Source organism: Salvelinus fontinalis, chromosome 6, assembly GCF_029448725.1.
Source record: "Salvelinus fontinalis isolate EN_2023a chromosome 6, ASM2944872v1, whole genome shotgun sequence".
In the NCBI taxonomy this organism is placed as follows: domain Eukaryota; kingdom Metazoa; phylum Chordata; class Actinopteri; order Salmoniformes; family Salmonidae; genus Salvelinus; species Salvelinus fontinalis.
The window spans coordinates 49,315,321-49,328,060 of record NC_074670.1 but is presented as its reverse complement, the minus strand read 5'-3'; the positions used below and the strand labels follow the sequence as shown (position 1 = coordinate 49,328,060).

At 40.1% G+C, this 12,740-nt stretch overlaps 1 protein-coding gene across 1 annotated transcript; it reads right to left on the bottom strand.

Annotated features, from left to right (window-relative positions):
- Window positions 1-241: 241 nt before the first annotated feature.
- On the bottom strand, window positions 242-12,202 carry tspan7 (tetraspanin 7). The gene is made up of 8 exons (XM_055926841.1): window positions 11,879-12,202; window positions 8,371-8,559; window positions 8,187-8,261; window positions 7,793-7,888; window positions 4,145-4,300; window positions 3,850-3,933; window positions 3,579-3,663; window positions 242-1,007 (listed from the first exon to the last, which is right to left on the bottom strand). Exons 1-7 carry the CDS (start codon window positions 11,963-11,965, stop codon window positions 3,595-3,597), a joined length of 756 nt encoding a protein of 251 aa, XP_055782816.1. The 5' UTR covers window positions 11,966-12,202; the 3' UTR covers window positions 242-1,007; window positions 3,579-3,594.
- Between the last annotated feature and the right edge of the window lie 538 nt (window positions 12,203-12,740).

The window sequence follows — 12,740 nt, the reverse complement described above, 5'->3', positions numbered from 1 at the left end:
CTACCTGAATTTGTCCAATAGAAACTCGTGTTGCTCGGTTTGGTTCTTAAACGGTTTCCATAATGAATACACCCCAGGTGCATGCAATTTTCACACTATTTCAGTCAATAAAAAAAACAAGGCAGGTCTATAAAACACTCATGAGTGCGACCCAGTTGTTTTAAAGATGGAAAAAAAATAGACGCCTAACTTCAAGTATTTTACATGCTTTTTACACAAAATGAACAATTAACACTGACAATTATTTTCAATTGAGGATATATATATATATTTTTTTTGTGAACACAAAACCTTAACATATCAAACTTAAACACAGTAAATCACATAAAATGCCTTCACGTTCACACAAAATCATGGTGTATAATTTTCTATTCTCTATTAACTACTTGTCAACAGCACAAAGGCTACTTCGAATACTTTTCTCCCAGTCTCCACAGAAGAGATGGCTGGATTGCTGGAAGTTTTCCACAGTGTAAATTACTGTGGTGTTCCAGATGGTCTATTTAGTCACCAGCTTATAATATTGTAACGCCGATCATGAAAATAACATAAGCTACAGTAAGACCATTAACACAAGATGCCATAAAACAACAATGAGGGCAGCCTTTACTATAAAAAAATTACATGCATGAGAACGTTTAACGTATACATTAATATTTGGTTTAAGCTCACCAAATCAATTGCAATATGTCATATATAATAGCATCAAACAAAGTCAGTGAATCCCAAATGAACATTTAAGCACAATAAACTGTATTCCACTAGTCTTAGCAAGGCAAAGCTTTATCCCATTGATGACAGAATGGGAGAAATAAATCCCTTATGGTGTCCAATAACTATTTCCTTCAGTCTGGCTGCCATTGAAAAGTGAAGTCTAAAAATGTGTTTTTTTTTGTTTGTTTTTAATCTGCAAGTGTACTCTAAAGTGTCATAGATAACCATTACACGTATACGAAGGATTAAAAATATGCAAGTTCCCTTTGTATCATAAGCAGCCTGTCAGTGACCTGCAAAGAAAAAAGACAAATGACATGTTAGATGGGTTGTAGTCATTAACATTTTCCATTACTTTTATTGGTGCATCAATAATCAATGTTACGTCAGGTTGGGGACTTCAGCCACTGGTCTTACTCAACTGTTGAGCACAATATTGATACTGTACTAGATTTCCACATGGTTTGAATTTACAGTACCAGTAAACATTTGACAAATCTACTCATTCCTGGTTTCTCTCTATTTTTACAATTTTCTACATTGTAGAATAAATAGTGAAGACATCAAAACTATGAATTAACACATATGGAATCATGTAGTAACCAAAAAAGTATTTGAGATTCTTCAAAGTAGCCACCCTTGATGACAGCTTTGCACAATCTTGGCATTCTCTCAACCAGCTTCATGAGGTAGTCACCTCAAATGCTTTTCAATGAACAGGTAGGTGTGCCTTGTTAAAAGTTAATTTGTGGAATTTCTTTCCTTCTGAATGCGTTTGAACCAACCAGTTGTGTTGTGACAAGGTAGGGGTGGTATACAGAAGATAGCCCTATATGGTAAAAGACCAAATATGCAAATCGAAATGACAGTCCGTCATTACTTTAAGACATGAAGATCAGACAATGCGGAACATTTCAATAACTTTTAGTTTCTTAAAGTGCAGTCATAAAAAGCATCAAGCGCGATGATGAAACTGGCTCGCATGAGAACCGCCACAGGAAAGGAAGAATCAGAGTTACCTCTGCCGCAGAGGATAAATTCATTAGAGTTAACTACACCTCAGATTGCAGCCCAAATAAATGCTTCGGAGTTCAAGTAACAGACACATCTCAACACCAACTGTTCAGAGGAGACTGCGTGAAATCAGGCCTTCATGGTCGAATTGCTGCAAAGAAACAACTACTAAAAGGACACCAATACGAGGAAGAGAGACCTGCTTGGGCCAACAAACACAAGCAATGGACATTAGATCAGTGTAAATCTGTCCTTTGGGTTGATGAGTCCAAATTTGAGATTTTTGGTTCTAACCGCCGTGTCTTTGTGAGATGCATATTATTTTTAGGTTACCTTTATTTATACAAGTTTTTCTCATTGAGATAACATCTCTTTTCCAAGAGAGACCTGGTCCAGTAGCAGCAGGGGGAACAACGTTTCAGACAAAACTTACATACACTAACACAACATAAAAACAAAACTATAAACACATACAGTACAAAAATTACATAATGTTAAAAACACGAAAGTCTTGACTTAAAAACAGCTGTCCTAAAGACATTTACACTCTTCTATGATATATACATCGATCAATTGTTTAAACTCCACCAACGAAACTAGATCATCAAATTTTTAAATGTTCAAGAGAGAACTCCAGGACCACGGAGCTAAGTAACAAACTATTTCTACCATGACCTGTTCTAATTTTTGGTACTGTTAGAAGCAAATGAGAATGGGAGGGTAATTGATATTTATTTACCGATCTGACGAAAAAAGAACAGAGATAAAATGGCATTTTACCCAATATGGCCTTATAAATCACTGTATACCAGTGTTTTTGCCTAAGCGAACGGATCATCTCTGCATGTGTGGTTCCCACCGTGAAGCATGGAGGGGGTTTGATGGTGCTTTGATGGTGACACGGTCAGTGATTTATTTAGAAATCAAGGTACACTTAACCAGCGTAGCTACCACAGCTTTCTGCGCTTAGTGGGACTATCATTTGTTTTTCAACAGGACAAGACCCAACACACCTCCAGGATGAGTAAGGGCTATTTGACCAAGAAGGAGAGTAATTGAGTGCTGCATCAGATGACCTGGCCTCCACAATCACCTGACCTTAACCCAATAGAGATCGGCCAACAAGTTCTCAGCATATGTGGGAACTCCTTCAAGACTGTTGGAAAAGCATTCCAGGTGAAGCTGGTTGAGAGAATGACAAGAGTGTGCAAAGCTGTCATCAAGGCAAAGGGTGGCTACTTTGAAGAATCTAAAATCTAAAATATATTTTGATTTGTTCAACACTTTTTTGGTTACTACATGATTCCATATGTGTTATTTCATAGTTTTGACGTCTTCACTAGTATTATACAATGTAGAAAATAGTAAAACAAATAAGAAAAACCCTTGAATGAGTGGATGTATCCACATTTTTGACTGGTATTGTACACGATCGCCTTCCTAAGTAATGAATACCATATCTGATGTCCGGAAGTGGGCATTTCCTTTCATGAAAATGCTCTCTTCAGTAGTGGCGGAATCAAGAAGTTGATACACAGAAACTTAAGTGACCAAACCAAGTACAGGGGTTCCAGTTTCATGTCATGTATGACAATATAATAATTTACATTTTAGTCATTTAGCAGACACTCTTATCCAGAGCAACTTACAATAGTGAGTGCATACATTTTAATACTTTTTTCATACTGGTCCCCCATGGGAATCGAACCCACAACCCTGGCGCTGCAAGCGCGACGCTCTAAGAACTGGGATACACAGGAATCAACATTTTGAGCACTCCTAAGACATTCCTTTCTATGTGAAAACAATGAGGCATGGGATGGGATCCCACACCACTAGTAGGGTACTACCTGTGGAAGGACACTGCTAGACCATCTCATACTGGTTGTTGGTGATGTATCGAGACAAGCAGCAGGACAAGAATACCCCAATGAGCTAGGCAGAAAGTTAAACAGAGTTTCAATTAGGATGTGAACCAAAAAAAATGACAAGGTTAAATCTAGCATTTTCTTGATGATCTCACAACATTTCAAGATCCATGTTACAGGTAATAACATAATTGTATATTTTTCCCCATAGAGATTATTATGCCTACTGTAAGCAGCCTGTCAATTCATGTACCTGGAAGAACGCAATTCCAAAAGATATCCCTGCAATTATTCCCAGGTTAGACTCCATCAAAGTGGTCACCAGTGAGAAGCAGCCCTAAAACATGTTAAGCAGAAGGAAAACAAACATTTTACTATGGTTCCTTTAGGTTATAGCTGTTCATTACACCTACTGACTGGCAAACACTTGATCTAAAATACTGACAAACTATGAATCAAAGCAGGGTCTGAACTTAGCTAACCAGAGACACAAAGCTCTGACAATTCTGTGTGATATGATTGATAATGATATGCGGCAGTGCTCTCACCGTGTCATACACCACGGCATGAGCCTTGTCAAGGTCCTTGAGGTTCTCGACAGAGCAGACCGCGTTCGCTTTGCAACAGCTGACAGGGACGCCATTGTCTTTGAAGTACTTTGTTGTGTTCCAGTCCTTGTAACTATTCACTCCACAGCAGTACAACTGTACAAAACACACATTTACTAATGATCAAGAGGAAATAACAACGGTGACTTCTAATTCCTAATTCTATGGATGACTTAGCCAAGTGGGCAAATCAAATAATGTTTTAAAGGTGGTTCTATTGTACGTCAATAAGTTATTTAATAATGTAAAAGACAGACCATAACCTAATACAATCGTATACCAACAAGATCTATGCAACTGAAAAAAAGATGGCGGGTCGTGACCATCTGTACAAGATGTCGACCGATTAATCGGAATGGCCAATTTTCCCCCCCAAAAATGTACACCTTTATTTAACTAGGCAAGTCAGTTAAGAACATATTCTTATTTTCAATGGCGGTCTAGGAACGTTCTGCCTCAGATTTTAACCTTGTCAGCTCGGGGGATTCGATCTTGCAACCTTACAGTTAACTAGTACAATGCTCTAATACCTGATTACATTGCACTCCACGAGGAGCCTGCCTGTTAGCGAATGCAGTAAGCTAAGGTAAGTTGCTAGCTAGCATTAAACTTGTCTTATAAAAAACAATCAATCAATGACTGTCATTGCTCCAATGTGTACTTAACCATAAACATCAAAGCCTTTCTTAAAATCAATACAAGTATATATTTTTAAACCTGCATATTTAGCTAAAAGAAATCCAGGTTAGCAGGCAATATTAACCAGGTGAAATTGTGTCATTTCTCTTGCATTTACCCTGACTCTGCGTGCAGTGAACGCAACAGTTTGTGTCGCCTGGCTCTTTGCGAACTAATTTGCCAGAACTTTACGTAATTATGACAACATTGAAGGTTGTGCAATGTAACAGGAATATTTAGACTCATGGATGCCACCCGTTAGATAAAATACGGAACGGAATAAACGTTTTGTTTTCGAGGTGATAGTTTCCGGATTAGTCAAAGGTATATGGTTTAGAGAGAAATAGTCGACGCGTTATAATTCCTGTAATAACTTGCGGCTGAATTTGAAAGGGGTTCCTTCGTTATTTTACCGTTCATGTCTTCCATAGAGAATGTCTTGATCTACTTCAAATAAGGTCTGTGTTTCGTGCAGGCTTAAACAGCCTCGACGTTGTGATACCCGTGTAAATCTCACTAGGATAAGGTAACTGTCAACATATTTTCATAAATCCACTCGACAATTTTTTTTATCTTCGCTTATATTTAGCCAATATTGATCAGTTACCTTGTCCTATGGATATCTACACAGTTATACAATTGGCACGGTGATGTAAGCCTACATGAAACACAGACCTTATTTTAAGTGAATCTAAAAATATCCTATGGAATAAATGAAGGAACCACTTTTCAGATTTTGCTAAAAGGTGTCAAGGAATTATGACTCGCACCTTGGTTGTCAATTCTTACCATGCCCATTTATTAAAATAGGATTTCCTGCATATAGAAATTAAAGTTTTTGTTTTCAACATTCATCACAGGTAACTCTATTTTTATTCAAACAGTTGAGAGTATGTCTCCTAAGCAGACTCTTCAGCATCATTGTCACTTCAGAGCTGTGTGCGTGTGTGTATTATATTAAGTTAAAATAAGTGTTCATTGAGTATTGTTGCAATTGTCATTATTACAAAAATGTGTGTGTGTGTGTGTGTGTGTGTGTATGATATACACTGCTCAAAAAAATAAAGGGAACACTTAAACAACACAATGTAAGTCCAAGTCAATCACACTTCTGTGAAATCAAACTGTCCACTTAGGAAGCAACACTGATTGACAATAAATTTCACATGCTGTTGTGCAAATGGAATAGACAAAAGGTGAAAATTATAGGCAATTAGCAAGACACCCCCCAAAACAGGAGTGATTCTGCAAGTGGTGACCACAGACAACTTCTCAGTTCCTATGCTTCCTGGCTGATGTTTTGGTCACTTTTGAATGCTGGCGGTGCTCTCACTCTAGTGGTAGCATGAGACGGAGTCTACAACCCACATAAGTGGCTCAGGTAGTGCATTTCATCCAGGATGGCACATCAATGCGAACTGTGGCAAAAAGGTTTGCTGTGTCTGTCAGCGTAGTGTCCAGAGCATGCAGGCGCTACCAGGAGACAGGCCAGTACATCAGGAGACGTGGAGGAGGCCGTAGGAGGGCAACAACCCAGCAGCAGGACCGCTACCTCTGCCTTTGTGCAAGGAGGTCCACTGCCAGAGCCCTGCAAAATGACCTCCAGCAGGCCACAAATGTGCATGTGTCAGCATATGGTCTCACAAGGGGTCTGAGGATCTCATCTCGGTACCTAATGGCAGTCAGGCTACCTCTGGCGAGCACATAGAGGGCTGTGCGGCCCCACAAAGAAATGCCACCCCACACCATGACTGACCCATCGCCAAACCGGTCATGCTGGAGGATGTTGCAGGCAGCAGAACGTTCTCCACTGCGTCTCCAGACTCTGTCACGTCTGTCACATGTGCTCATGTGCTCAGTGTGAACCTGCTTTCATCTGTGAAGAGCACAGGGCGCCAGTGACGATTTTGCCAATCTTGGTGTTCTCTGGCAAATGCCAAACGTCCTGCACGGTGTTGGGCTGTAAGCACAACCCCCACCTGTGGACGTCGGGCCCTCATACCACCCTCATGGAGTCTGTTTCTGACCGTTTGAGCAGACACATGCACATTTGGGGCCTGCTGGAGATCATTTTGCAGGGCTCTGGCAGTGCTCCTCCTGCTCCTCCTTACACAAAGGCGGTAGCGGTCCTGCTGCTGGGTTGTTGCCCTCCTACGGCCTCCTCCACGTCTCCTGATGTACTGGCCTGTCTCCTGGTAGCGCCTCCATCCTCTGGACACTACGCTGACAGACACAGCAAACCATCTTGCCACAGCTCGCATTGATGTGCCATCCTGGATGAGCTGCACTACCTGAGCCACTTGTGTGGGTTGTAGACTCCGTCTCATGCTACCACTAGAGTGAAAGCATGCCAGCATTCAAAAGTGACCAAAACATCAGCCAGGAAGCATAGGAACTGAGAAGTGGTCTGTGGTCACCACCTGCAGAACCACTCCTTTATTGGGGGTGTCTTGCTAATTGCCTATAATTTCCACCTGTTGTCTATTCCATTTGCACAACAGCATGTGAAATTTATTGTCAATCAGTGTGGCTTCCTAAGTGGACAGTTTGATTTCACAGAAGTGTGATTGACTTGGAGTTACATTGTGTTGTTTAAATGTTCCCTTTATTTGTTTGAGCAGTGTATATATATTTTTTTTTAACATTTTTTTTTATTTATTTTTTTTTTTAAATAAATCGGCCGATTAATTGGTACCGACTTTTTTTGTCCTCCAATAATCGGTATCGGCATTGAAAAATCATAATCGGTCGACCTCTAATCTGTACTGTAAAAGTTGATTATAGAAACACTTCTGCAGGGTCTCTGATAAAATGTTGTTATAAGCCACTTCTCTTAACAGAATGTTTTGTGGTCTTTGCAAAGGAACCAGAGAATTAGGCTACGCAATGAATGACAAAAATATCACTTACAGTCCTCTGGATGGTGTCAACTGCAGAGCTTTTGGGGTCAGTGGTATTGTAGTTCGTCACAGCATCTTTATAGGCATCACCTAATACAGCCTTTATCTGCAATAAACAAAGGGAATTGGGTTTGATTTGTGGCCAACTGAATCCTATAGTAATGGCAAGTGTAGTTTAAGTCACCTCATAGAAGTACCCACACGTTGTTCTATACTACCCTATAGTTTACTGCAACATTTCGACCAGAAGGTCTTCGTAGTCCTAGTCGGAAACGTTGGAATAATCTATATGGGAGTATACCTCAGTGCACGGGTAATACCATTTCTTATATATGAACATTTTTGTAACCCCGCACCTGGTAAATTGTTGGATGTGGAAACACTACTTTTGAAAAATATCTCACCTCATGTCTGAATAAGAAGCCAGAGATGCCAGCCACAAACTCCGCTAAGAACACCAGAATCAGGAACATAGCATACTGAGAGGGGAACAAAAACAAATAAACTCATCAATTTACATACAAAGACTAGAAACATTTGAGGAGAACACAATACCCGTGCACTGAGGTACTTCACAGCAAAACTGACCAGTTTTAGCATCCATGGACTACCGCGGCATGTAGCGAAGCAACCAAACAGGCCAAAAATGACGACGATGGCTCCAGTTCCGATGAGGACATATGGTGCGTTGGTGCTCTTTTCAGAGGCCAGCTGGAAATAAGCTTCCAGGCTCACCTTCCCCCATACTCCAACAGCCAGAAGGATAACCCCTGTAAACTGGGAGAAAGCACAGACAGTCAGCTGGTCCTTTGTAGCTCAGTTGGAAGAGCACGGCATTTATAACGAAAGGGCAGTGGGTTCGATTCCTGGGACCACCCATATGTAAAATGTATGCACACATGACTAAGTGGCTTTGGATAAAAGTATCTGCTAAATGGCATATATGATATAGAGTGCATTCGGAAAGTATTCAGACCCGTTGACTTTTTCCACATTGTTACGTTACAGCCTCATTCTAAAATGTATTTAATTATTTTTTCCCTCAATCTACACACAACACCCCATAATGACAAAGCAAAAAAAGGTTTTACATTTTTCCAAACGTATGAAAAATAGACTGAAATATTACATTAACATAAGTATTCAGACCCTTTACTCAGTACTCTGTTAAGGCACCTTTGGCAGCAATTACAGCCTTGAGTATGACGCTACAAGCTTGCCACACCTGCATTTGAGGAGTTTTTCCCAGTCTTCTTTGCAGATCCTCTCAAGCTCTGTCATGTTGGATGGGGAACATCACTGCACAGCAATTTTCAGGTCTCTCCAGAAATGTTAGATCTGGGCCACTTAAGGACATTCAGAGACTTGTCCCAAAGCCACTCCTGCATTGTCTTGGCTGTGTGCCTAGTGTTGTTGTCATGTTGGAAGGTGAACCTTAGCCCCAGTCTGAGGTCCTGAGCGCTCGGGAGTAGGTTTTCATCAAGGATCTCTCTTTACTTTGCTCCGTTCATCTTTCCCTTGATCCTGCTCGTCTCCCAGTCCCTTCCGCAGAAAATCATCCCCACAGCATGATGCTTCCACCACCATGATGCTTCCACCACCATGCTTCACCATAGGGATGGTGCCAGGTTTCTTCCAGACGTGACACTTGGCATTCAGGCCAAAGAGCTCAATCTTGGTTTCACCAGACCACAGAATTTGTTTTCTCATGCTCAGAGTACTTTAGGTGCCTTTTGGCAAACTCCAAGTGGGCTTTCATGTGCCTTTTAATGAGGAGTGGCTTTCATCTGGCCACTCTACCATAAAGGCCTGATTGGTGGAGTGCTGCAGAGATGGTTATCCTTCTGTAAGGTTCCACATCTCCACAAAGAAATTCTGGAGCTCTATCAGAGTGACCACCAGGTTCTTGGTCACCTCCCTGCCCAAGGCCCTTCTCCCCCGATTGCTCAGTTTGGCCAGTGTGTGCCTTTCCAAATCATGTCCAATCAATTGAACTTACCACAGGTGGACTCCAATCAAGTTCTATAAACAACTCAATGATGATAAATGGAAACAGGATGCACCGGAGATCAATTTCCAGTCTCATAGCAAAGGGTCTGAATACTTATGTAAATAAGGTATCTGTTTTTTATTTTTAATACATTTGCAATCGTTTCTAAGAACCTGTTTTTGCTTTGTCATTATGGGGTATTGTGTGTAGATTGAGGGGAAAAATTATTTAAACAATTTTAGATTAAGGCTGTAACGTAATAAAATGTGGGAAAAGGAAAAGGGTCTGAATACACTGTATATTGCTGCACTCAGGTCCATAAGGGGATTTTTAACAAGTTTGGCCTAGTTCTTTGACACAAACTCAAGATTTAAGGCTCAAAAACAACCATCCTAATTATACACCTTGAGCACCTAACAATTTTATTCAACTCAGTGTGACTGTTGTTGGGGGTCTTTACAAAGCTGAAAAAGCTTTGAGGTTGGTATAAGTGGCCTACAACAGATTTTTCTCACATGGAAGGCAAAGTCAACATGTAACTTAAACATCTCCCCCACAACCAATAGCCCAAGGTCTCACATCAGTGAGCTCAGCATCTTCCCTAGAAAAATGTATTGCCCTTCCTTCTACAAGAGTCATTCGTCAGAGTGCTGTCATTAGTTCACCGGGCCATGAATGATATACATCACCCTCTATATATATCAATAAACAGCTGAGATAAATATGTTATCATGAACTTTGAACCCAGAAAAAAGCCACATTCAATTAATGACGTAGACAGAAAAATGGAAATTGAATAAACAGCATTGAGAAATCAAATTTTCACAAGAGTTATCAAGAAAGCTGTTAGAAAAATGAAAGCTGTCTAACTGTCTTTAATGTTAATTTGGCAAAAAAAATATATTCACCTAAAACTACAACTAAATAGATGTTTATGCTCATAATTATTTAGGTAGAATGCCAGCCGTCTGAGGTTGTTTCTCAATCAACTACCATATCTGCCAATTTGCCTAATGATGTCAGCTCAAGCCATAGCGCAAAATGTACTCTAATGAAGCCTACTGTTACTCCTTAAGGTCGAAGGTTCTTCTGTTATTTTCAGAGGTAGACTGGCTCTAGCAGCCAATACAGCCAAATATTCCATCCAAACTTGAATCGATTCTCAATTGCGACAGGGTTCTAGAAACATAGCCCTTCACTTTCATATCACCTCGAAATAATTTCACAAAAGCAAAACTTAAACCATTTTAACCGGCTTCATCACAGTTGCTGCTGATAGTATTTTTTCAGTGATGACACGTTTCTGGCGGCCTTCTTCCATTACACACAGATGTTCGGCTCATGCTAGATACAGTTCACAATTAGCACAGGTGGTCACTGTCTTCCGTAAATAGGAGCTGTAACATGGAGATATGGCCATGTGGAAAACCTAACCTTTACCCTATAAATGTGTGTCAATTTAACGTTTTGTTTCTCGCAGATATGAAAGATAAGTTCTATATGCTTCCAAAACCGTACCGCAAGCGACACATGTTAATGTTCAGACCGAGCGTCTGGGCTCTTAACAAAACTCCCCCGTACAGAAGACTCATTTCTCCAATGTGTGTGTAATGTAATAAAACTGGGAGCCATGATCAAGGGCTATACGAGCCTTAGCTGGGTAGAAATTATCGACTACAATGAGCCCCGCAATCAACGTGAACAATCGAAATGTAGCCTCTGCTCGCGGACTGCAACACTCAAAAGAAAACGGTAGCGTTGTTTGTCGCTCCTGGAGTAAAGTTTATTACAACATAAACTGTGATAGGGACCCAACTTTGAATGATAAAGTTTGCACATTAATTATGTAAATTAGCTCGAGGCGTCGCGAAATATCCAAAAAAGTGACTATTTTCTACCAGTGTTGTCGCGCTATATCACGGGGAAATATTTTTTGATGAAGTGTTTTATTTTCAATAATTCGAGTCCTTTCGCGTCAGCCGTAGCCTAACGTTATTCCTTTGTAAATGCCAAATGGTTGGAAAGGTTGCTTGTTGGCATCGCCGCTAACTTAGCCCATTGTTACGGTAGCTTGCTTGCATCAGTTATTTACATGTAAATACTCACCCAAAATATAAGACTGTAAGAAATAAGAAAGGTCTTGAGACATGTAATCACAGGCTTCGTTTGAAGCCTTCTTGATGGGGGAGACATGATGGCTATTCCGCAGAAATGGTCAGTCAAAAAGGGGAAGAAAAAAAATGTCTAAGGCGCCGTGCTGGAAAACTTTTCTCGACTAAACAGAATCCAAGGAGAAGTGAAGTGACGTCATTGGTCCAGATTCACACTCCGTGAGAATAAAGTACATTTCCTAGTTGTTTTTTAAATGTATGGTGTTCGACAATATAATATAATAACTTTATTATTCCCAAGGGCAACTTCAGTTAATACGGATACGACGTATGACACTAGGCCTAACACATGACTGATAAAAATGCTATACTATACAAGATATTATTAGTCCCAAAAATGTAATTTTCATCAACAATCCCTACTGGTGCCGGTTGGCTTAAACACTACTAGTGTATCTATTGGTTTCATGAGGTAAAGACCAGAGTTAGCGCCCTGATTGCAGTACTGAATATTGCTGTGTATATATATTCAGTGTTTGATCATATCATGTATTATTTATTTTCCGCTCCTGCGTGTGCTGTCAGCGTCATGTTTGAACTAATTGTTCGTTCTGGTTTTCAATACAACAGTTTCAAAATTGTACGGGGAATTAAATGCTGTTAACATTATTAATTTCTGTGGGTGGATTTGAACATCACTCCTTGTTTTACTCAGGGGCGGTTTCGTGGACAGAGTTTAATTTAAATCAGGACTAGGATAAATTCTACTTAAATTACTCCAAATAAAAAATTGCCATTTTTTTCTTACCTTTATTAAACTAGGCAAGTCATTTAAGAACAAATTCTTATTTACAATG

What these genes read in the sequence shown, in the direction of transcription:
- tspan7 (XM_055926841.1), bottom strand. Translation starts at nt 11,965, where the DNA reads ATGTCTCCCCCATCAAGAAGGCTTCAAACGAAGCCTGTGATTACATGT. An exon ending in CTTACAGTCTTATATTTTGG is followed by an intron (nt 8,560 to 11,878) that starts GTGAGTATTTAC and finishes GCTTTCTCCCAG; the next exon opens with TTTACAGGGGTTATCCTTCT. An exon ending in GCTTCTTATTCAGACATGAG is followed by an intron (nt 7,889 to 8,186) that starts GTGAGATATTTT and finishes TGTTTATTGCAG; the next exon opens with ATAAAGGCTGTATTAGGTGA.